The sequence below is a fragment of the Rhinoraja longicauda genome, chromosome 26 (genome assembly GCF_053455715.1).
Source record: "Rhinoraja longicauda isolate Sanriku21f chromosome 26, sRhiLon1.1, whole genome shotgun sequence".
NCBI lineage: Eukaryota > Metazoa > Chordata > Chondrichthyes > Rajiformes > Arhynchobatidae > Rhinoraja > Rhinoraja longicauda.
Genome location: NC_135978.1, coordinates 10561653 through 10588366, shown reverse-complemented (window position 1 = coordinate 10588366; position 26714 = coordinate 10561653). Strand labels below are relative to the sequence as shown.

The following is a 26714-nucleotide window of genomic DNA, read 5'->3' as shown; positions in this document are numbered from 1 at the left end:
TCGGGTCGAGACCCTTCTTCAGACTGATTGATGTCAGGGGAGGGGGCGGGACAAATATAGGGTGTGGCAGGAGACAGGAAAACTAATGGGAGAACTGGGGAGGGGAAAGAGAGGGACAGAGGAACTATCTGAAGTTGGAGAAGTCAATGTTCATACCACTGGGGTGTAAACTGCCCAAGCGAAATATGAGATACTGTTCCTCCAATTTGCGCTGGGCCTCACAATGACAATGGAGGAGGCCGAGGACAGAAAGGTCAGACTAGGAGTGGGAGGGGGAGTTGAAGTGCTGAGCCACCTGGAGATCAGGTTGGTTCAGGCGGACTGAGCGGAGATGTTGAGCGAAACGATCGCCGAGCCTACGCTTGGTCTCGCCGATGTAGAGAAGTTAACATCTGGAATAGCGGACACAATAGATGAGGTTGGAGGAGGTGCAGGTGAACCTCTGCCTCACCTGGAAAGACTATTTGAGTCCTTGGATGGAGTCGAGGGGAGGGGTAAAGGGACAAGAAGTACTAGATGTTAAGTGGTACCCAACCAGAAGGCCAGAGTGAACATCAAACAGCTGATTACCAAATCAAATATAAAATTAAAACCCATTTCTAACACATGCAATTAGAACTTAACCTAGACCTGAAGTATTCAATCTGTTTCCACACCCAAGTCATCCTGACTATTAATGTCGATATTATTGCACAAAGAATCCTGTTGCTTGCACCTATGTTGCTTGCACCTATTCTACCCAGTTTTGGAGGCAGAGAAGAGTCACTTGTTTAAAATGTTATTAGAGCATCTCAAGACTGAACCAGGTAGCCCAATCCAACCTGGGCCTAATTCATGCCTGATGCCATCTTGGCCCAACATGTCAGCTCCCATTGGATTCAAGTCAAGTAGCTCATTTCTACGCAGAGGATAGAATTGAGAACTTTTATACTTACTGGGAATCTAGTCGCGAATGAGACTTGTCGGCAGGATCAAAAGTTTTCATGAAGAAATGTCAGTTAAACAATTTCATCTGCATTAATCAAGTGTTATTGTGGATACTAAGCACTAGCATAATTGCACAAATGGGAAACTTTAGTTTACTCATCCAGGAAAGTAAGCTTGAAATATTACAGTTGTAAATCTTCTACATTGTCAATGATTTTGTTTAACTATGGGGGCCCTTTGTTTTATGTGTATTTGTGGGATCTGGACAAGCATTTATTACCCATCCATAACTGCCCCCGAAGACCTGGTGGTGAGCTGAGTCTGATGAACGTACTCCCACAATGTTGTTGGGTACAGGTTCTAGGATTAAGACCCAGTGGCATGAAAGACCGTCAACATATTTCAAATCAGGATAGTGTGTGAATTGGAAGGTAATTCCATGTCACTTTGTGGTGTTCCCATTAGCCTCTTATCTTTGTCTTCCTTGGTGGTAGGGGTCATAGATTGGGGGGGAGGGGGGGCTTTTGGAGTTGCCTGTGCATCTAACGACAATATTCGTTGTACATGGTGCTCACTGGAGCTACTGTGCCTCAGTTGTGGGAGGGAATGAGTGTTCGGGATAATTGATGGGGTGCTAATTCGGACAGCAATTCTGTTCACGGTGGTCATGGAGTCAAACAGAAGCAGGCTCTTCGGCTCAAAGTCAGCATTGACTAACCACCAAATTACTCAAATGCCATGTAACTTTACCCACAAACCCATCACCCCAGTCCCCCACCACAATTCTTCCATTCACCAAAAAAACAGTGGTCAATAAACTTACCAACCCACACGTCTTCGGGATGTGGGAGAAAACAGAAGCATGCCGGAGCAAACCCTTGTGGTTGCAGAGAGATCATAGAAACTCCACATAGACTGCTTTGGAGATCAAAATTGAACCCGCGTCACTGGTACTGGGAGGCAGCCTCCTACTAGTCGTATCATTGTGCCACGAATGGTGCCAGGCTTTGCGGGCTGCTGGCATTATACACATCCTAATTTGTGCCTAGTAGATGGAGGAAAGACGTTGGGGTGTCAGGAGATCGTGATCATATATCACCAGAGTTGCAGGCCATCCCTTTCTCTTTTCATGAAAACAGCAAATTCTACAGGAAGTCTATTACCTCGGGGCATGTTGATTTCCTTGCACATTTGTGGTGGTGTTGCTGCAAATAATATTTAAAGATATTGCTTAAGGAGAACCTTTCCCTCTCTGAAAGCACTTTGATCATTGTTTATTAGTTTATCATCTAAGTACAGATCAAATTTATTCCTGACGGTGCATTTCCATTATTATTACCAGGTATTGATCTGTGGCGGATGATTCGGGTTTTTCAGTTTCACAAGGTAATGGAAGAGAGGGTCAAAGAGTAAAATTGATCATGGGGAATGTGGCAAGTGGAGAGGATATAGTTGGAGAAAGGGGAGAAAACTAGCAAATTCTTTAAGGAATACATGACGAAGGAACAGTGACCATGAATGAAACAAGGCGTGGGGACCTTGTAAAGAACACTATCTTGTCACTGTGGTTTGAGGCAAATGAAGATGGGACCAAATAATCTTCAACTAATTCATTATTTATCATTCCATTGATCATCTGATCATCTCAATCTGTTTGACCTTTTGAATTTTCTCCCTCAGTTGATCTCAGTTGTCTGATCATTTCATGACTCTTGTTATTGAGGGCGTGCAGCGTAGGTTTACTAGGTTAATTCCCGGAATGGCGGGACTGTCATATGTTGAAAGATTGGAGCGACTAGGCTTGTATACACTGGAATTTAGAAGGCTGAGAGGAGATCTTATCGAAACGTATAAGATTATTAAGGGGTTGGACACGTTAGAGGTGGGAAACATGTTCCCAATGTTGGGGGAGTCCAGAACAAGGGGTCACAGTTTAAGAATAAGGGGTAGGCCATTTAGAACTGAGATGAGGAAAATCTTTTTCAGTCAGAGAGTTGTGAATCTGTGGAATTCTCTGCCTCAGAAGGCAGTGGAGGCCAATTCTCTGAATGCATTCAAGAGAGAGCTATATAGAGCTCTTAAGGATAGCGGAGTTAGGGGGTATGGGGAGAAGGCAGGAACGGGGTACTGATTGAGAATGATCAGCCATGATCACATTGAATGGCGCTGCTGGCTCGAAGGGCCGAATGGCCTCCTCCTGCACCTATTGTCTATTGTCTATTGACTCTAAATGAAAAACATTACGTAGTAAACCTTCCACTCAACATACATCAATCATGAGTTGAGTAAGAGTTGAAAGCATTCAAATGCCGCAGTCCTTTCAAGGAGTGTAAAATGTTTTTAGATTAAATAAATATGTTCACGACGAATGGAGCCAATTCCTCAAGAAATCACACCCATTTCACCGACCAACCCTGCTCATTCAACCAAAGCCTTGTCTTGAACCATCATTCTAATAAAACTTCTCTTCCCACTCTTCTGAATTTATTTTGTCCATAAAGGCATGCACTTGCTTCTTCTGATGATATTCTTTTGATGTGCTGAAACACGAACCTATCCTTGCCCTAATGCAAAATGAAATTCTAAAGGACCCAGTTTTCTCTGGTCCTTTACAAACTATCTTAATCACCATTTCCTAAATACCACATCCTCTGTCCTCCGATCTTGTAAATACTTATTTCATCTCCAGCATCCCTCGTTTCTGAAACCTTCAACTCTATGTCTCTCCATCTTGCAACTTTGTGATTAATTTGTCCAGTCACTTCTCTTCCATGCTTTGCCAATGAATGTCACAGTTAACACTTTGAACTGTGAAAATATGCACCTTTTTAACTTTTTCTTTTGCAATCCTCCTCCAACAATCCAGCTCTGATACTCAAGTCAACTTGTTCCTTCTTGCTACAACATTAAGTAAGATCATGGCTAATCCTTTTTTTTCCCTTCAATGCCGCTTTTTGCATTAATTTCGTATCTCTTAAATATCAAAAAGTGCTACCAATTTCTGAATAAATTTACGGAGCACCAGAACCACTAAAGTCTTCATGGACAGAGAATGACAAAGATTCACCACACCAGAGAAACTGTTTTTTCTTCACCTGCATCTTGAATCGCTGACCCCTTATCTTAAGACAAGAGTCTTAGCTCTAGACACCCTGGCCAGCAGAAACAATAACTTTGCTTCCACCTCTCCACCCGAGAAAATAATTTTGTATGTTTCAATGAGGTCCCCACTCATTGTTTTAAACTCAAGAAAATATAGACCCTCTCTACTTAATCTCACCAAACATGAGAAATACATGAGAATTATTCTGAAGTAACTTTAATGGGACAACTTTTATCCTTCCTTAGGGAAACCAGAAATGTGCATTATATTGCAGATGCGTTCTCACTAGGATTCTGCATAATTGGAGCAAGATAAATTCATTCTTGCCCTCAAATCCTCTTGCTGTTTAGTACCAATATACCATTTGTCTTCCTAATTACTTACTAAATACATGTTAACTTTCAGTGATTCATTAACAATGCCACCAGGACCTTCTGTTACTCAGGAGAGGGAGGGGGGCTAACTTTCTTTGTTTTTCACTCTTGCCGTTTGACATATGCCATGGAGGCCCAGATTAATTCTCCACCACTTTTTGACTCCAGAGTGTCCAACTGATTTATCGACTAGGATGAATCAGAATTTTCACCAGCTAAACATTGGAAAACCTTCATCTTTGTTCTGTGCCCCAGAATCTTTTAATTAAGCTCCGGTTTTGTTTCTTCCCTCCCTGCCCCTGCTCGTCATGGCCTCGGCTTGAACCAGGCTGCTTGTACCTTTGGCATCCGTTTTTGGAGATTTATTTGATCTCTAATTGATCTTAAACCCTTATCCTTGCCATCACAGAACATTCATGCTCTGACTCTGAGAATCTATGCTATTAGCTGGTATAGTCAATTAGAGATATTATATTTTGTTGTAGTAAAGATGGTTTCTTTTGTTGTTTTAGCTAATATAAAATGGAAATAGCATAGATTCTCATTCCCTCCTTTTATCATTCTATGATAACTATCAAAGATTAAAACAATAAATCACCTTAAACACTTCAAGAGTAAAACAACGCCTTCATATTCCCTCAGGTGGATAGAAAACAAACAATGGTTTGGTTTCTGAGCATGTGACCTGTATCAATGATTTTGTCTTCTCTGTAACCATGGAAATTGTATTAGATGTGTAATTGGTCCTTGTATTAGATGTGTAATTGGTCCTTGATTTCTTTTTGTCACACCTCTCTTTTTCTGTATAAAAAAGTAAACAATGGTGGAGAAGTTGTTCTTCTTCCCCTGCCCTGAGTTGAGATCTCTTCAGACATGTTAGTCCATTAACACCAGTTCCTGAAATATGACTTTACTATCCTGTTCTAACAAATGCCCCAACTTCCACAAAGATAAACTAATTTCTTTCCTAAACTGGCCCTATCCTAGCCAGTGCAACGGCCTATTCCCTATATTAGTCGAACAAGGTAGTGTCACTATGCCTAAAATTTAAAATACTAGTCTCTTGCTTTTGTCTCTCCCTATGATGCCTGTCTTCCCTCAATTATTAAACTAGCATGGATTTGGATTTTCAATATTCATACCACTGGGCTGTAAGCTGCCCAAGCGAAATGGGAGATGCTGTTCCTCCAATTTGTGTTTAGCCTCACTCTGACAAGGGAGGAGACCTTGGACAGAAAGGCCAGTGTGGGAATGGGAAGGAGAATTAAAGTGTTTTGCAACCAGGAGATCAGGTAGGTCCAGGCAGACTGAGCGAAGGTGTTCAGCGTAACGATCACCCAGTCTGCGTTTAATCTCGCCGATGTATAAGAGTCCGCATCTTGAACAACGGATACAGTAGATGAGGGTAGCGCCAGTGCAAGTGAATCTCTCCCTAACCTGAAAGGTCTGATGGGGTCCCTGCACAGAGTCGAGGGAGGAGGTATAACGACAGGTGTTGCATCTCCTGCGGTTACAGGGGAAGGTACCTGGGGAGGGGGTGGTTTGGATGGGAAGGGATGAGTTAACCAGGGAGTTATGGAGGGAACGGTCTCTGCAGAAGGCAGAAATGGGTGGAGATGGGAAGATGTGACTGGTGGTGGGATCCTGTTGGAGGTGGCGAAGATGTCGGAGGATTATGTGTTGTGTGCGAAGGCTGATGGGGTGAAAGGTAAGGACTAGAGGGACTCTGTCTCTGTTACGACAGGGGGGAAGTGGAGCAAGGGCAGAGCTACGGGATACCGAGGAGGCGCGAGTGAGGGCCTCATCTAAGATGGGAGAGGGGAACCCCCATTCTGACGGACAGGAAGCAGCATGTGAGGCTGGGAAAGCACATCTCGGACCCACAGACCCTCAGCGTAGGAGCTCCGCAAGACTGCGTACTCTCCCCTCTCCTTTACTCTCTGTACACCAACCACTGCACCTCCACAGACTCCTCTGTCAGGCTCCTCAAGTTTGCGGATGACACTACCCTGATTGGACTGATCCAGGATGGGGAGGAATCTGCCTACAGAGGGGAAGTGACACAGCTGGCGTCCTGGTGCCATCGCAACAACCTGGAGCCCAATGCTCTCAAGACAATGGAACTAATTGTAGACTTTCGAAGAGATCCCCCCTCCCTTCCCCCCACTCACCATCAACAACACCATAGTCACATCTGTGGAGTCATTTAAGTTCCTTGGAACCATCATCTCCAGAGACCTTAAAGGGGGGGCCACCATCGACTCCACAGTCAAAAAGGCCCAACAGAGGATGTACTTCCTGCGGCAACTGAAGAAACACAATCTGCCACAGGCAATGATGGTCCAATTCTATACTGCTATCATTGAGTCCGTCCTCACCTTCTCCATCATGGTCTGGTTTGGCTCAGCCACCAAGCACGACATCCGGAGGCTGCAACGGATCGTTCGCACAGCTGAGAAGGTTGTTGGCTGCAACCTTCCCCCCATTGACGAACTGTACACTGCAAGGGCCAGGAAGCGAGCGGGCAAGATCATCTCTGACCCCTCTCACCCTGGCCACAAACTCTTCGAAGCACTTCCCTCTGGAAGGCAACTCCGGACTGTCAAAGCAGCCACAGCCAGACATAAAAACAGCTTTTTTCCACGAGTGATAATTCTACTCAATAACCAAAGTCTGTAGTCTCTTTTTTGCTCTGGTTTATTTTCACCCACATGTTTAGACCGTAATGTTGTATCCTTATTGTTTTGATGTGGTTATGCTTTATTGTTAATTGTTAACTGTATGTTTGTGTTGTCATTTGTGAGCGGAGCACCAAGGCACATTCCTTGTATATGCATACTTGGCCAATAAACTTATTCATTCATTCATTCATTCCCTAAAGAATGAGGACATCTCGGATGTCCTGGTATGGAACACCTCATCTTGGGCGCAGATGGAGGAACCGGGTGTAAGGGATAGAGTCTTTGCAGGATGGGAAGAAATGTAGTCGAGATAGTGTGGGAGTCAGTGGGTTTGTAATAGATGTCAGTCGATAAATATGTGCACACTGCAGAGAACTGAATTGAAGACATTAGCAAATAAAAAATTCATTGTTATAGTGTAGCACTCTCTGAAGGTTAGTGACTCATGAAGCATTGATAAGGCAGATGCAAAGAGGCTCTTTAGTCAGGCTGGGGAGTCTAGACCTAGGCAATCATGGGGTACAGTTATTTAGGACAGATGATGGGAAGTATTACTTGGAGGACTGTAAATCCTTGGAATTTTCTACTCAAGAAGGTTGTGCTTCCTCAGTTTAGTATATTTAAAGCTGAAAACAATGGAGATAGGGAATCAAGAAATATGACACTGAACAGAAAAAGCAGTGATTCAGACATGATCCAGAGGCAGAGCAGGATTGAGGGTCTTTTTGCTTTTTTGCTCCTTATTCCTGTTCTTTTTCTTGCAGCTATTGATGTGAACCAATCGCTAAAGCTAATGGGTTTTGGATTTATGATCACAGGCCATTTCTCTAGAGAACAAAATGCATTCTGCGCTTCTGTCCTGAAGATCGTGGTTCAGCTTAGAACTTGACCAGTTTTGGCCCCTTTACATGGTGGTAGAAATTGATGTTTTGGAAACTGTGCACTGGTGCATAAAGTTAATTATCCTTCTGTAAAAGCTTAGTCACATACAGAGATTCACGGGACAGAATCTGTGCATATGAGAAAAGTGTAGACATGTGCCTTTAAAAAGATGTTATGGTACCTGTTCCATATAACAACCACCCTCTGAGTGAATGGTTGCCCCTCAAGTTTATATTGAATCTTGCCCTTCTCACCTTAAATATATGTCCCTTTGTTTTTGATTCCACTACCCTGCAAAATCTATTCCCCTTGTTATTAGATACTGCCTTGTTGGCAATGGGCATTGTCTGGTATTCGTTTGTGGTACAAATGTTACTTGCCACTTATTTGCTGCAGAGTCGTAAATGGGATTATACCAACGATAAGAGAACCGCTTTTGATCTCATGATGGGTGAAAGGTTATTGATGGCATGGCTGGCCTGGGCTGGAAGAATTGACCTCTAATAACCACACCCAGTTTCCTTTCTGCAAGATATGACTCCAGTCATTTCTACCATTGCAAAAGTAGAAATAGATTGCTCGTTGCAATAGTTTGCTGATCATCCAGTGAATGATCATTTCATATATTCAATCAAGAGAGCTGGATCTCTTTCACACTGACTTAGATTATCTTGGACAGTAAATACAACTCTTGCCTGTGTGATTTCCAGGACTATCTTCAATCTATTTATCGGTTTGTTTTATTGTACCAGTGTGCCTGGAGATTTAGCATTTTCATCCCAGGTCTCCTGGTGCAAAGGCAAAACATGTATAATCAAGGACAACTATCTGGAGTAGTCTAGGGTATCTTTACATGTTATGTGTTTGTGGGCCTAGGTCCTGAGCACTTGAGTTCTTTTCCTGAGCCCTTCTGTCTTCCAAATCCTGCTTTTCCATTGAAACATGTGAAATATTGAAAATTAAAGGGAACCATTAGTTTTGTTTCTAAATATTCTCCCCCTCGAGCTCAGCTTCCATTTAGTCTGAAGAGCCTTGTTATATTCATTGTGTTCACTGAAATTCCATTAAGGCTGTGCTCTTGGAGACTATGCGGCAAGATTTGTGTTACACGACATTTTGATGTTCATCACTATTTAATGGGACTAAAACTAGAAATGAAGTTCAAGCTACATATGTACGAAAGCCCAATATACCACAAACTGTCTGTGAGTGAGTGAGTTACGATCTGGAATCTAATTGCGAGGTCGTGAGATTAAATTGTGGTCTGAGCTTGCAGCTCAGTTTTTTTTTCCAATATGTTCTGCTAACTCTTTTTTGGTTTTGGCCGGTTACACACAAACTGATTAGTACGGTAAGATTCTCTTCATTTTCAGAATCTAGTCAAAGGCTGGCAAGATCAGAATTTATTGCTCCATCTCTAGTTGTCCTTAAGAAGCTAGTGATGAACCACTGCTTTGCTGGTGAAGGTATTCTCACCCCCGTGATGTTGGGTAGGGATTTCCATGATCTAAAGTCAGCAATGGCGAAGACAATATATTTCCACATCAGGATGGTTTGTGACTTGGATGGGAACCTGCCATTGATGGTGTTGCCATGTCTTTGTCTTTGTGGGCTGTGAGTGTTGGTGCTTGGAAGGTCAGAAGTTCACGTTATTGGAATAGAACTAGGCCATTCGGCCCATCGAGTCTACTACGCCTTTCAATCATGACTGATCTCTGCCTCCTTATCCCATTTTCCTGCCTTCTCCCCATAATCCTTGACACCTGTTCTAATCAAGAATTTGCCTATCTCTGTCTTAAAAATATCCACTGACTTGGCCTCCACAGCCCTCTGTGGCAATGATTTACACAGATTAAGTACCCTCTGACTAAAGAAGTTCCTCCTCACCTTTCTAAAAGAGCGGCCTTTAATTCTGAGGCTCTGACTTCTGGTCCTAGACTCTCACACCAGTAGAAACATCCTTTTCACATCCACTCTATGCCTTTCATTATTTTGTAAGTTTCAATGAGGGTGTCCCCTCAACATGTCCCACTCAGTCATGTTGGACTGTCCTGAATGTATAACTGCAATACGGTTTATAGATGGTTCACACTGCAGCCATTGTGTGCTGGGAGTGGAGGAAATGAATGTTTATGGTGCCTGATAGCATGCCGCTCAAATAGGTTGTTTTGGCTTGGATGCTGTTGAACTAATTGAGAGTTGTTGGCATTGCACTCATCCAGGCAAGCATTCCATTGTGCTTCTGACTTGTAACTTGTAGGTGAGGAATGGGTTTAAGGTACCAGGAAGTGAGGTGCTTGTCATAGGATAGTTGGTTTAGTTTCGTTTATGGGCACAGCATGGAAACAAGCCCTTCGGCCCACAGAGTGGAATCTGGGAGAAAAAGCACGCGGTCACATGAAGAACATGCAAGCCACACAGACAGACAGCACCCGAGGTCAGGATCAAACCCGGGTGGTTGGCGCTGGGAAGCAGCAGCTCTATCAACTACGCCACTGTGCCACCTGTGTAGGTCTTTAACCTATTCCTGAAAGCACAGTATTTACGCAGCCAGTTTCTTTAAGCTTCTGGTCGACAGATATTGATGATGGGTTCTTGGCGATGATAAGCGGTTGGATGCTATTTTGTCAGAAATGGTTATTGCCTGACATTTCTGTGGCACAGCTGTTTTTCTTTTCTATGCCGATGCCTGAAGATTGTCCAGGCCTTGCTGCATGCAGGCATGGGCTGATTCATTTGCTAAGCATTTACTATAACATCTCCAAAATAAAATGTTCAGCTGGATATCAATAATCTAAGCTCTAATCACTCTAAAGTTTCAGCATAACTTTCTTAATTGAATATTCCATGTGCTTATTGGAATATAATCTGCTGATTTTCAGAAAAGCACATGCAGGTTTATTTGATGGAGCGTTATTTGATGAAGCTCTAGTAATAGTGCTCCTTTCTGGCCTGACAATTCATCATCCAATACAGCGTATCTGAAATCTTAAATCGCCTTGGTTAATTGCCACTCACTACATTCTCCAGCACTCATTTATCTTTTTTTAAATTTCCTGTCTTTCAGAAACAAAGGAGGAATTGGAAGAACTGATGACGGATATTAAGAAGACAGCAAATAAGGTCCGCTCCAAGTTAAAGAGTAAGTATGTGATTTTTAGCAGCCATCTGCATCAAAACCTGTCAAATTATTTATTATACAATACTTCAGATTTTGGAGTAATGGAGAGATACAGCACAAAAACAGACTCTGGGTCCATTGAGTCCACGCCAACCACACAGTGGAGGAGAATAAATAGAGGGCTAGAGAGAAATGGCGAAGGAGAGAAGTTGAGGCCTGCATAAATCAGCCATGATGATATTAAATGGCAGAACAGGCTTGAAGATCTTAACAGCTTACTCCTATTCCTATTTTGTGTTCTTGTGATGGCTGTTCTGCTGTTGTGCAGACTGCAGCTAAGAAATCACATAATTTCTCACTGCCCCAATGGATCATGACGCAATGAAAGGCCAGCTAGCAATCGAAATAACAAATCAGAATATGTCACTGCCCAGAATCAGCACTGTAAACTGAGCCTCCCATAGAAAACTCTTATGTCCTGTCGATAACATTTGTGTGCAAATGGAATATCTAGCCTAAACTTCTCCGAATCCATATCTTTTATTTATTTAATATAGTATCCTCTGAACTCTCCGAATTCAGTTTGATTCCATTTAGCATTTTTCAAAAGCTGCCTTTTTCTTGTGTTTTAATATTTTTTATTTATCATTGAAGAATCTCACGCATTAAATACCATTCATTTCCTTTCCTTCTAATGTAAAGGAATGATGAGTCTCTCATTGCTTTGCAGGGCAATTGAACTGCACAGTGCCAAATCCATTTTAGCCAAATCCTTTTCATCTCACTGCAATTAGTCTTTCTCCAGTGGAGGATTATTTTTATTTTATTGTTCCACTTCTCTTTTTTTATTCCAGCTCTGTATTGTCATTACTAATCCAAATGCCCCTCCACTGAACCATAATCCATTTATTCAAGTTCATTTCCTTAAAACTGGATCGCATTGCTTCCCGTCTTGTTGGTCTAGAATTAGCCTGACTCCGATAGTTTTGAAGAACTTACCCCACTTTGCCTGCAATGCTATCTTGCACCTCGATGATGACTGACTGGAAGAAACAAATATCATTCGGAATAAAAAGATCCGTCAAGATGTTCAAAATATATTAAGCCAGGATTAAAGTACATGTGTGTAAACTTGCATAAGCATCGTTATTGTCATTATCTTAATGACATTTTCCTGTAAATTTGTCCTCTTCCCTGTCCTCCCCTCTGCTTACAACCCCCAGCTTATAATTCTTGGAACGCGGTTTTACAATTCCCAATATTGCAACAGTATCAAAATAAAATGTGACAAAGCATCCAAATCCTCAGTCATATCCCTTTCACTCTCTTTATTTTGGATGTGCACTGCAAACCTTAGTCTGCATTGAATTTCTTCCCTACCTGATTTCTCCAATTTCTGAACTGCATTATCCTGGTCCCCAATATCTCTTATCTTCTCACTGATGCTTCTTTCTGGTTCGTTTTCTGTTGCATTTTCTTTGTGTTTGTGCATTGTACTGAATTTTATTTCTTGAGTTCTCGGCACATTCCAAAATTTGTGCTGTTTCTTTCTCGCTGATGATTCAATGATGCTTCAAAACGTGGACTTTCGAATGAACAGAGATGTTATTAATTGCTTGTCTGGTTGATTGCATTTTGTGGGGAAAAGGATGGGAGGTGTAGAATTTGAGAGCCATTAAGTTGTGACGAACCTTTAGAAAGCATTAATTTGCTTACAATTGGACCACTGTGTCCACATCACGGTACCACGGTTTTGCAAAGATGTTAGAGAAAGTAAGGAAGTGTGAATAGACTGAAGAAGTTGGAGTTGTTCTCCTTGAAGAGATTTGAATTAATTTGAGAGATGTATATAAAAGAATAGAGGGAGAGAAACTGTTGAAGAACCAGGGGACATAGAATAAATGTGAATGGCAAAGGAAGTGAGAAAACATGAGGGGAAAAAGCATTCATTCAGCAAGTTGTTATGGTCTAGTCAGCACTGTGAGGAGTAGCACTAGGGTAGATGCAAAAAGGAGCAGGATGTGTTTCTGAAAGGAAAGATTTGATTAACTGTAGAGAGATGGAAGGTGTGTCAGACTACCTGGAATACAGATGGATAGAGCCATAGTGGATGGACCAAGTTAATGAACCGAACTGGCTGAAGAAGGGTCCCGACCCAAAATGTCACCTATCCGTGTTCTCTAGAGATGCTGCCTGACCCGTTGAGTTACTGCAGCACTTTGTATCCTTTAATGACAAGCCAAATTGCCCATCCTCCATTCTGAAACTATTATGCGATTTAATATGGCCTTATGTCACAAACTCTTCAATAAAGATGCTTAGGGAGGCACAGTGGTGCAGTGGTAGAGCTCTTGTCTCACGGCACCAGAGACCCGAGTTAGATCCTGACTACAGGTGTCGTCTGTGTGGAGTTTGCACGTTCCCTAGGTGACTGCGTAGATTTTTTCTGGATACTCCAGTTTCCTCCCACTTTCCAAAGATGTGCAGGTTTGTAGGTTAATTGGCTTCTATAAATTGTTCCTAGTGTGCAGGACATGGAACTAGCGTATGGGTGATCGATGGTGGGCCTGGTGGGCCAAAGGGCCTGTTTCCACACAGTATCTTTAAAACTAAAACAACATTCTTGTGCTGCTTCCTGGCATTCTTTACGGTAAAGCAGTGACCAGAAACATGCCCTATATTTCTGTGGTAGGCCAATATTTTCTGTAGAGTCTGCTCAAGCCTGGTGTAGCCAAAGTTAAATTATTTTTTAAATGGTCATTGTTTAATCTTTGCAACAGAGCGGTGGTTAAAATTAGATTGTTTAATGGGCACAAAAGCCTCAATTATACTGCTCGAAGATGCTTCATTGTTCCAACTCTGACATGACAAGGATGGAAGCAATGACATTCAATTTCTATACAAAGTGATTTAGTGAAGCCAGTCGAGGCAAGAGTGTACATCCCGTGCATTGCAAGATCAAGAGGAACAGACAGGAATTGAAAAATGAATTGAATTAAGCATCTTTTCTATTAAGTTAAATGACAGTTTGTTAGTTTAAAAGATATTAAAATTAAATGATGCTTCGTTGCATGATTTAAGTGTCTCCATGAAATTCCTATCTTTCCGATTCTAATTATGTGGTAATTTTTTTTGATAAATACCATATTCAGGTACCAGATTAAATGGTACTTAAAATATAATTTTATTCAAAATGAAAATCCATTTTGTGACTGAGCTCCTTTAAGGTCTACGTTCTGGGTATCTCAATCTATCATTTAAAAGCATTTGCGCTGAGCTTCGATCTGCAAGGATGTTGGTGAGCTGGATCGTTTCAACAGCCATTCCGTTATATATGTCTCTGGTTTAATAAAGCGTTGCTCGGCAGCCCTTTATACAGTCGTCACCAGTGTAATAGTCCACCAGACTTATTCCTGTAATCGGTTTTAAGCTATTGGCTAATGCTATGAAAGCCCCTCCCTCGCTCACCACAGACACAATGGAGAAGTATGAGCAGGCGCCATGGAGGTGTGACAGTGTCTGGCCATGGATGGATATAATTGGAAATGCAAGATTTGTTTTTGAGGAGGGATATTGTGACACGGATTTATGGGCGGCAGTACGAAGGGTGAACTAGTTCTGCCAGGAGCAGCACAATGCAGGGGATGGAAGGGGATCTGGAATCTGCCGTGTAATTGTACAACTGAAAAGAATCAGGATTAAGACTGATGAAAGTGCAGAGATTTCCTAAAGCAGCTGTGAGGAGGACATGGGGGTTAAATTTACTTAGGGGTGCATGGAGGGAGAGGCAAGGACTCCTCCCAAGATCATCTAATAAGGGTGCATGTACATGCATTTTCCCCATAACAATTAACATACACATATCCACCCATCCCTTCCGAAGCCAACAGAATTACATTTCTGTGCATGCCTTTTCATAGTGGAAAGCTGGAAGCTTTAGATTATTTGCATCTGAATTTTCAATGAATCTTGCCTTTGTTTTAGTCCTGCAACCCTAATTTGATCTTAGTTTTTTTTATCTGGCAGGACCCTTGAATTGTTGAATCTGGTCAGAAATTACAGTACTTTTCTTTCCTAATCATGATTTTTTTTGGAGTTTCAGCACAATTGCTTCACTGCTGACGCTTCTCTCTGTGTTGCTCACCTCTGCCACCCTGACCTTGAATATCACAGTGATGTATTACTTTGGATATCTTCAGTCTTTGGCAGAGTCTGATACTCAACATTTATCAATCACCTCTCACTTGATCTTTGTTAGAATCACACTGAAAGCTCACCATTTACCTCTTTAATTCAAAGTTCCCCCCCATGCTCCCTCACACAGTCCCTGTCAACTCTCGATTATTTCATTTTATGCTCAATAATTTCCTGTTGATCTCTTATTTTCTTGTTACTTCTCCACATGAGATGACTGAACCATCAATTTTTGATCTCTTTCGTGGCCTTTAAATCAAATAAAGTATTCTGTTATGGAGTGCTAATGCAGTCTGAAAAAGGGTTCTGACCCGAATTGTTGCTTATCTGCCTGATCTGCTGAGTTTCTCCAGCACTTTGTGTTTTTTTTGTAAACCAGCATCTGTAATTCTTTGTGACTCTTCTTTTATCGACGTCCATCATTACCTCTTCTAACACTTCTCACCCCTTATCAAATACAAATGGGCTTGTATTGAGCAGTCTGTAGTCACTGTAAATGCACATGCAAAAAACACACTGTACAATATTCTGATAAATCAACCTGAATACTTGTGTACTAAAGATGATTAGATAACTGTACAATGAATATAATGTCCGATATAATACATACTGGCCAGCAGCAAATTTTCAGCTGTTTTATAAATATATTTTTTGTACGAGATATCTAGTCTTTCCATTTTATTTCCTCAGGTATTGAACAAAGCATAGAGCAAGAGGAGGGGCAGAACAGATCCTCGGCTGACTTGAGAATACGCAAGACACAGGTCAGTGACTTCAAACTCTATGTATTTCTAATGAATTCTATACTGCAAAGACCAACCTGAATGTTTGACAGTGGTGCATGGTTTCTTCAAAGAATTTACTCAAGTTCTGATTTTTTTTTAGCCATAACATCAATTACAAGCTTATTACAACCTTACCATTTATTAAGTATTTTTATAGGTATGTAATGACAGGATTGCTGTCTGCACTTTATAAGGGGTTTATCAGGCCATTATCAGGCACTTTATCAGGCAGCAATGGTCACCCCACAAGCCAGTATTTACATTGATGCTATTCAATAATCACTCATTGACATTAGCATTTCTAATTTCCATTGTAACATTCACACATTGTTCTTTGCCCAAATAACAAAGGTGCCAATCCCATGCCCATGACATAGAGTCATCAACCACCCATTTACATTAATCCCAGTTTTATTCTCCCACAATTCACCCAAATTCTACCACTCACCTGCACACTAAGGGTCAGTTATTCAACCAACCTGCATGTCTTGAGATGTGGGAGGAAACCTAAGCACCTGGAGGAAACCTGCATGGTCACAAAGAACATGCAAACTCCACATCGACAGCACTGCAGGTTGGAATTGAGTCTGGCACTGTGAGGTAGCATGGTTTATGCCACACTATTTCCTCCCATCAACATCCAGGCTGATATTCTGCCTCTTTCCACCACTTAGTTAGTTTAGTTTAGTTTATTGTCAGGTGTACCGAGATACAGTCAAAAGCCTTTGTTGCGTGCCAACCAGTCAGCGGAAAGACAATACACAATTACAATTGAGCTATCCACGGTGTACAGATACATGATAACGTTTAGTGCAGGATAAAGCCAGTAAAGTCCGATCAAAGATAGTACGAGTGTCTCCAATGAGGTAGATCCTGTGAGTTGGAGATTGAACAGATCAGAGAGGAGATTAAGAAGATCATAGTTAATGTATGAAATGTTGCTGGAAGAGTAGAGATTTAAAAGAGTGGAGTGATTGTAATGTGTGATTGCAGATCCATGTCAATAATGATGGAATATTTTACCCTCTCCTCTCAAAACAAAGTTCCTCTCCCCACAGATGCCCACAATGCATCCTATTCCCTAAATCAGCCTGCTACTGATTTCTGCCATTCTTACTGCTATTCCACTTTCTTCTCTCACCAATCATACTAACATTCTGTCTCCTTTCCCATTGTTGATATTGGCACTCTTTACTGCTGGGCCTCTGCCCACCTCTTGCCACAACTCATAATTGGCACTGATTCTACAATTCTGATAGGATTCAACTGCTCCACATGCTGTGGGTGATGATAAACAATGGCAAAAGCAGAGCACAGTTCAATCTCCAGAACAGAGACGGCATAAAGTCGGAGCCAAGATAGGAGGTGAGGGCTGGAATGGGAAACAGCACTGATTTCATTCTGCAAATGTTCTTAATTGATATGCTGGCACCAGTAAAAGATGGCAATGAAAGATGCTGCTTGTTGTTTAAAATTCGACCGTTCACATTGTTCTAGAGAACCTGAGGTGGGCACCCTTTTCAATCTGATTTAAATTCATTCTTGGGTCATTCTTGAGATTAGCTGTAAAAATATGCCCTTCTTTATAAACAATTAATTTAAAACTGCTCAGGTGTATCTTCAAATATCTACATTTTGTTACTTAAGATTAGCCTGTCTAAACTAAGACTACTTCACTGTTGTTTTGTAAACGGTATAGAATATTAAGATCTACTTACTAAAAACCTTTATCAATAAGTGAGTGAGTATGGTAAAGGATCATAATTCAAAAAGCAGGATAACAAGAGAACCCTTTAACTAAAGGCCCAAAAAATTGAAAAATAAATTCTTGTGTCATTGGGCACTTGTTAACGTTCACCAGCTTAAAAGAAGGTTCATAGCTCAGTGAGCATCATATTGGGGTGCGCAGGAAGGAATTGCAGATGCTGGTTTAAACCGAAGATAGACACAAAATGCTCCTACCCTATCGAATTTTGCCCCACGTGAGGCCACCATGCAAGGAAATTGAGAAGCTTTGTGGCAACACTGTCCCATCGCCCACATTGGGGAGGAATCTTGATAGTTAAAGAGGCTGGGTAAATACTGAACAAGACGTTCTCAGAAAGAACGTCATTAGCAGCAGAAAAGTTACTTGGTTTGTGAGATAAAGGAATAGCAACATAACAGACTCATTCCTGCTTTCACAGCTTCTAAAAATATCAAAATGGAGCAAGATTAAAACCAAATAAGTTAATGCGGCCATCAAATCTGTGTACTTTATTCGCCAGCATAAAACTATGACTATGCCCCATTGTTTATTCAGGGTAAGGGTGGGCAATTGTACAGAGTCGCTGTTTATTTAACAGGGTTAAGGTTCAACTGCATTCTGCTGTTGTTGAGTGTTGCATTACATTTAACTCCACACAATGGTACTCAATTTTCAATCTAAACTAGTGCCTCCCTTCCTTTATTATTAATGGGAGCCTCATCATACTGGCCAGAGAGCCTGGAGAGGTGTTTAAATATTTAACTAAAACGTCATCATTTTCATGTCCTACCCAGTATTTAAAGCTGAAATTGCAAATCATTGTTAATTCCGTTGCAGTAATGCGTGAATAAGTAAATGTAGTATATTCGGCAACAAGGGCTTAAAGTAACCATTTGGAATGGGAACACTGTCAGATGGCAGCTGCCACTTCCACAGCCTCAGACCATCTGATGGTGCAATGGGGTTTACTTCAACAGGAGTTGATTGCATTTTTACATGACACAAACATCAACAATGAGCCAGTGCCTGCTCCAGTGTCGAGGGAGAGTCTGCACAGAGCAGCAGTTACAAAGTCAATCTGCTGCCCTCTGCAGTGTCAGCGGAGGTTCAGTTACCCAACCCTGAGCAGCCAAAGAATCTACAGTTGCCAGCCATTTCACACCCAAACTGCATCGTTCGTGTATTCTCAAAGAAATGGCTGCGGCTTGTGATGCTGTGTCTGATAGCAGTTTGATTTTCACTGCGAGCATTTTATAAATAAACCATCAGAATGTGTTGCAATGGAGTGGAGTAATTTACAAGCAGCACAACAGAACTAGCCTCAGATGTACTGTTTTCTGGCTACATGTATTTTGGATCCCTGTGCTCTGAGTCCAATTATATCCGAAAATCTTAAGAAAATGTTCTTAAAATGTAAATATTTGTTCTCGCTGTTGTTTGCATTATTCAGTAACATTATCTCCTCAGCGTTGCAATACCCAGTGAGAGCATTTTCAACCCAATGGTAATGTGTGTAAACTACGTAAAATGAGGGCAACAACACGTGATAGCAACCCATATTTTTCACCTCTCAGCTGTTGGAGTTCCATGATGTTTGTCAGTGTTGATATTTTGGTGACTGGACTTGCAGTGGATGGAGGTTTGCTTCCCACTGACATCTGTATAAACAGGTTAAATACAAATCAGAGAGTAGCATTATTCTTGCCGATGATGGTGATTATACTCTATTGCCACTTGTACCTAGCTAGGTGCAGTGACATTCTTTGTTTTTTGCATACAAAGCACACAAAAGAGTCGCCACGAAGGCACCGACAAAATTACAAAAAGTGCTCATCCGTTCTTTGTCACCCCCACCAGGTCCCCTTTTGTTCTTGCCCCCCCCCCACACGTCGGGTCCCCCTTTGTTCTCGCCCATCCACTTCAGCCCGTCACAACCTCGAGGCTCCATCCTTGGCCTGACTCCTTTCGAGGCTCCGATCCGACCTTGCGATGTGCCAATCACCTTGCATTTTGTTATTGTCCACGGGGAAGGGAATTACTCTGAGAAATAGCGTCCAACATTGACAAGGAAGCCGATACGCACTAGGGAGCAGATTCTGACTAATCCATAGTGACCCATTCGCATGCGAAAATTGCAGAATCCTTCAATACATGGTAGATGTAGCTGTTTAATTGACCTGCACAAGCCATACAATTGATGGATATCCACAAACATGACTCACTTTCACAATTGAGTGTGCAACAAGCAGAGAAAGCACAGAATCTATTGATTCTGGGAGTTGTATTGTGCTGGTTGGGGATTCAGCAGTCTATTATATAGGATGCAATGCCTCAGAATCCTGCAGGCAATGCTTTGCCATAACAACGCTGCCTCAGTACCATTAACAATTTGAAGCTAGTGTCAACATCCCTTGTAAACTTTCAGTTAAGGTTTAGGATTCATTCTCGGAGAAAAAATAGATACTTTAGCTTGGCATGTAAAGAAGCATTGCTGTCATCTGAAGTGCAGAGAGTAGCATAATGCTGGTGTCAGGCATGTCTTCAAAGCCCTGTGGATGTAACCGTTGACATCTTTGATGCCAAATGAAGCGTATCAAATCCAGCAAGACAGGTTTCGAAAATTAGTGACCTCTTTATTGCAGTGCTGGTGGAATGAAATATTCCAGGATCGCTTTTCAAGAATTTTTCGAATGAAGATGAGGTGGGAGTGTGGCATTCAGGTGGTGGGGTAGAATGGGGAAAAGGCAGAATGGGCAGAGACCTCTGATGGGCAAGGAAGAAATGTAGTGTCGGAGGTACTTCCTGAAAACTATTTGGGAAAAATGAAACAAAAGTACTATGAGAATTTTAATCCTGAGCTTTTAGGAGATGGGGAGTCATTGTAACCCAATGTGACAATGGGTGAATGAGAATATGTAAGAATGGTGCACTAAGGCAGATATTGACAACAGCAGAGATGACTGCTTTGGTTTCTGAAGGGTCCTATTCTCTCTCTCGTTGCCCTATTTCCCTTGATGTATTTTATGGCTTTTTGGCTTTGCCATCTCCTGGTCCTGTTTTACTCTCCTCATTTCCTTCTTAAGTGTGCTCCTCAGTCCCCGGAACTCCTCCAGGAATACACTTGATCCCAACTGTCTATACCCGTCCCATGCCTCCTCCTTTTTCCTGACCAGAGCCTCAAATTCTCTCAGCATCCGGACTACCTTACTCCCTCCTGCCTTGCCCTTTGCTCTAACAGGATTATGTACACCGTGAACTCTCGTCATCACACTTTTAAAAAGGTCCCATTTTCCAGAGATTCCTTTGCCTGCAAACAACTCCTCTAATCTACTTTATCAAGTTCCTGTCTGATACCATTAAAGTTGGTCTTGTCCTGATTGAGAATTTTAACTCGTGGGCCAGCCCTGTCTTTACTTTCAACTACTTTAAAATTAATGTGACAGTGGTCACTTGCCACAAAAGGCTCGCCCATGGACACTTCAGTCACTTGCCCGTCTAAATTTCCTAAGAATAGACTAAGCTAAGCTCTCTGCCTTGAAGGGCCCTCTACATATTGCCCGAGGAAACTTTCCTGAACACATTTGACAAATTCCACCGCATTTAAACCCTCGGCATTATGACATTCCCTGTCTATATTTGGAAAGTTAAAATACCCTACTATGACAACCAAATTAGTCTTACAGCTGCCTGCCATCTCTTGGTATATTTGTTCTTCTATTTCCCATTTGGGGACCTATATTCAACTTCCAACACGGTGATCATCCCCTTTTTATTTCTCAGCTCCACCCATATAACCTCACTGGACACACCATCAGTAATGTCATCTCAGACTACTTGTGTGACATTCTCCTTAATCTATAAAGCAACTGCCCCTCATCTTTTACCCCACTTCTATCTCTCCTCTAGCATCTGTACCCTGGAACATGAAGCTGCCAGTCCTGTTCCTCTCTTAGCCAGGTTTCCATAATGGGTAGTGTAACTCAGTCGCATGTACCTATCCACGCTCTGAGTGCATCCTCCTTACCCATCGGGTCTTTCACATTAAAATGAATGCAATTCAATCCAACAGTCCTTCTTCACTCTCTGACATGCTCCTGCTATCCTGTCCACTGAACTTTCTTACATCATTTTCTATGACGACTTCCAGCTTCTCACCCACCCTGGTCCTGCTTTCGACCCCGCTACCCTGCCAATCTAGTTTAACTCCATCATTATCTGATTCCAGAACCTACAACTCACTTGACATTTTGGCAAGATCTTTCACGATGGGATGAACCAATTAAATTAATGGTGTCCATGGTCACTTAGTAGTTTGGATTCAGAACTAGTTTGCCTGTCAAAGACAGAGTCAAGTCAAGTCAAGTCAATTTTATTTGTATAGCACATTTAAAAACAACCCACGTTGACCAAAGTGCTGTACATTTGATTAGGTTCCAATAGAAAAAAAATGAAAACATACAGTAGCACGCAAACAGTTCACAGCGCCTCCTCAATGAGCCTCAAACGCTAGGGAGTAGAAATATGTTTTGAGCCTGGACTTAAAGGAGTCGATGGAGGGGGCAGTTCTGATGGGGAGAGGGATGCTGTTCCACAGTCTAGGAGCTGCAACTGCAAAAGCGCGGTCACCCCTGAGTTTAAGCCTAGACCGCGGGATAGTGAATAGCCCCAAGTCGGCCGATCTGAGGGACCTGGAGTTAGAGAGGGGGGTTAGAAGATTTTTGATGTAGGGGGGGGAGTGTCCATTTAGGGCTTTATACGTGAATAGGAGGAGCTTGAAGTTGATTCTGTACCGTACAGGAAGCCAGTGGAGAGAGGCCAGAATCGGGGTGATGTGGTCCCTTTTACAGAGGGTAGTGGTTTAAGGGTAGGAGTTTAATCCAAGCGAGTGTGGAGTTATTGCACTTCGGGTGGTCAATTGTGAGGGAAAAATATACTTTGGCAGGACTGTTAACAGCATTGATGTACATAGGGATCCTGGGGTCCAAGTCTACTGCTCCCAGATAGTAGCAGTACAAAAAGATGGAGTAACAAAGGAAGCATATGGCATGCTTTTGACATTGGGTGCAAGGATCGGGTACCCATGTTTCAGCTTCATAAAAATTTGGTTAGACTACAAGTGCAGTATTTTCCCCAATGCAGGAAAGATGTGGAGGCTTTGAAATGATACATCTCCTCTGAACTGACTGATCTCTCTTTTTCTCTTCATTTCTCGCTGAAAAAGTAGATGAAAATAGCTTTCTTGCCAAATTGCATCAGACCAAAAAGATCTATGGCACATCACAGAGCATAAAGCTTTCTAACAAGCAAAATGGAAATGGGGAAAAAAGCAAATAGAAGCATAGCCTCAAAATGTCTTATCACGTACTGTTTGGACACATCACCCTGCTGCATCGAGCAGTCGATTTGCTTTGGGCCAGTAAATGACTCAGCGTTCAACAGTCATGGCGACTGGGAAACTGAGTGCATGTTTAAGTGACATCATCAAGGTCTAATGCTGAAGTGATTAACTGCAAACTGGCAAGCATGCTGAGGCACAACATAATCCAATCCGAGGCGGAAATTGGATGGGCGCGAATTGATTCCTGCGTACCTTTCCCAGCAGTGACTGTTCAATAATAAAAACAAAATCAATTAGAAAACCTACCTTCTCACCTCATAAATTTCCCATCCTGACAAATTCCTAACAAATGGCTTTCATCTATTTTGCAGCTTCTTATGTTTAAACTAGTTCCATTATTACTTATCTGGTCACTGTGGGAACTCTTCTTGCAACTCTTCTTTGTGTTCTATTAGCTCTGGAACTCAACTTATTGTCATTTGAGTGGAGCTTCTTGGTGACATGAGCAATGGATATTGGAAGAGCTTCAGTATCATTACTGAGGACACTCTGTTCTAGCTCTAATGGCTATTCTACTCCCCTGTTTGTGTTTGGACTATATGTCAGGCATCTAGTCAAGCTTTATCTTCTCCTATTTATGTTTCCCCTTAAAATAATGTTCCCTTATTCCCCTTTCTAAACCCATCCTGCTGAAGCATTGCGCATAAACTTAACATCCAGGTTAACCCAGAGCTAATCTTTTGACCATTCTCTTGTCTTCAACCAAACTTTGCCTACTTCAGCTGCTGCAAATACAGTCATTACTGATCCCTCCTTAGCCCACCTGTCTGCCCAAACCTGTGTACGCTGTTTTTATTCCCAAACCAAATTATTCAATCATCTCTCAGTACGTTTCCTGTTTTCTGCTCTCCAGAGACTTCAGATTGACTAAAATTATTTTATTTTTACTGAGGAATTCGCAAACTGTTTTCCAGAAATGTTACAAAATCAAAAATTCAATGATGATGATCAACCGATGGAAATGAGCACAAGTAAGCAAATAGTGCTGGAAAAATGAATGGCACTGGAAATTAGTAACTGCGTGGGCCTGATAATTTCCACGCCTGTTCTAAAGGAGGCAGCTGTGGAAATAGTAGATACTTCCATGACCATTTTCAAGAATTCGATGGACTATGGAATAGCTCCTGCAGACTGTATGAAGGAAAATGTAGCCCCACGGTTTATGAAAGGAAGATGAGTGAAAACGGGGAATAACAGAACAGCTGACTTACCATCAGTAGTGGGGGAAATATTGGGGTCTATTATAAAGAATAAGATGACAGGACACGTAAAATAGGTAACTACATAACCCTCTCCCTTCGCCTGCCACATAACCAACCCCCATTGTCTTTCCACCCTCCCCTGTGCTCCACCTGGACTCGCACCTATTTCTCCCCTTCCTTTCCACCTCTAGCGTCATAATTTGCAGCTCTTTAATCCTTTTATTTAACACCTTCTGTCTTTTCATCTCTAGGCTTTGTCCAACCATCTGCCTTTCAAATAACCTTCCTCAGCAGTGTCGGTCCATTACCTGCCAGGCTTTGTCCTGCCCCTCCTCTCTTCCAGCTTCGCCCCTCCTCTCTTCCAGCTTCGCTCCCCCCCCCCCCCCCCCCCCCGCCCCCACAATCAGACTGAAGAAGGATCCTGACCCGAAACGTCACCTATCCATGTTCTCCTGAGATGCTGCGACCTGACCCCCCCCCCCCCTGAGCTACACCAGCAAAATTGTGTCTTCCTTTGTAAACCAGCATCTGTCGTTCCTTGTTTTTACTCAGAAAATATCATTGGAATTAAACACAGTCAGCATGGGAAATCCATCTGATGTAACCATCTGATGTATATTTGGACTTCCAGAGCCATTGATGAGATCTCGTAGAAAATAATAGTTTGTAAATAGTTTAGAGATACAGGATGGAAACAGGCCCTTCAGCTCACCAAGCCACACCAACCATCGCTCACCCATTCACACTAATTCTATGTTATATTATACATATATATAATATTTATATATTAATATTAAATGGCCATACCAAAGGTGGCCACACAGTGATATAAAGGTAGGAAGAGTTAGTTCTTCAACGTCAACCCCAAACTCCATGGCATCTGATCAAACACAGCCAAGTCTAGCTTGTAGATTGTGTTTAATGTGCCTGTAAAGATGCAACAAGAATTTAATTGTGCTATTAACAGCGCATATGACTATTAAACTTTCTTGGCTTGGCTCTTTCCACCTGCCCACCTGCTATCCTTCCCCAGCTAACGAATCAGTATTCCTCCCTGTTAAAACAAGGAACTGCAGATGCTGGTTTACCAAAAGGAGACTCATAGTGCTGGAATAATTCAGCAGATCACAAGTGTCTGACCAGTTACGAAATTGCAGGACAAATCCTAACCAACTAATTATCATCCAGTGAATCCGCTCTCAATCATCAGCAAAGTGATGGAAGGCATAATCAGCGATGTATATTTGCTCGGCAACAATTTATTCCCCGAAGCAAAGTTTGGATTTTGCTCAGATACTCAGCTCCAGACATTAACACGGCTTTGAGCCATGCAAACAGCTGAATTCCAGAGGTGAAATGTCTCCCTTGACATCATGGCAATATTTGATCACGTTTGGTATCAAGATGCTCGGGTGAAACTGAAATTAATGGTCTTCAAAGGGAAAGTACTCCAGCGGTCGGAGTCATACCTCACACAAAGAAATGTGACCATTGAAGATCAATTATTCTTGACCCAGGACATCATTGTAGGATTTTCTCAGGTCTATAGTCTAGGCCCAAACATCTTCAGCTGCATCATCAATGACCTTCATTCAATTGCAATTTCAGAAGTGGGGGATGTTCGCTGATAATGACACAATGTTCAATTCCATTCACGACTCCTTAGCAAATGGAGCAGTGAATGCCTGCTTGCTAATAGACCTGGACATCATTCAAGTGGCAAGTAACATTTGCGCCACAAAACCGCCTGACAATGACGATCTCCAACAAGGGAATATCTAACCATATATCCTGGATGCTTGATTCCATATCACACAGAGCCTCCCACCATTGACATCCTGCACGGTGTGGTCACCATTGATCAGAAACGATGTCTAAATCTCAAAAATAAAGAGACGTAAATATTGCCACCCTTGGAACCATTGGGCTAACGTAAAAAAATTACAGATAATAGACAACTGAGTTTGATTAATAACGTGAATGATTGCAGCAAAAAAACATGAAGATGTGCGGTAAATAGGCTCGCACAACGAGCAGATACAAGACAATTGAAATTAATTGTAGCGAATTGTAAGGTGTTTTATTTTGATATGATGGAAATCGCTTACTAGTTGAAATGAAGAAAGCTTAATTTAGAAGAAGAGTGACAAGATGTGATAGTAAAGATGTATATAAATATCATTTAGACGTGATAAGTAAAGCAGATAAAGCCACTGAATTTAAATGAAGTACCGAGGTTTGTGCATTGCTGGACAGAATACAAAATTGAAGACATAAATTTCTATAATAGCCTGGTTGAA

General features: G+C 41.9%; 1 protein-coding gene across 3 annotated transcripts in view; it reads left to right on the top strand.

The window, feature by feature from the left end:
* Positions 1–26714, top strand: part of LOC144606536 (syntaxin-1A) — a 204683-nt gene that overhangs the window by 96435 nt on the left and 81534 nt on the right. For all 3 annotated transcript variants that reach the window (XM_078422788.1, XM_078422789.1, XM_078422790.1), the window contains exons 4-5: positions 11035–11109; positions 15973–16046. In XM_078422788.1, the coding sequence (XP_078278914.1) occupies positions 11035–11109; positions 15973–16046 (149 nt within the window). The remainder of the gene's footprint in view (positions 1–11034; positions 11110–15972; positions 16047–26714) is intronic.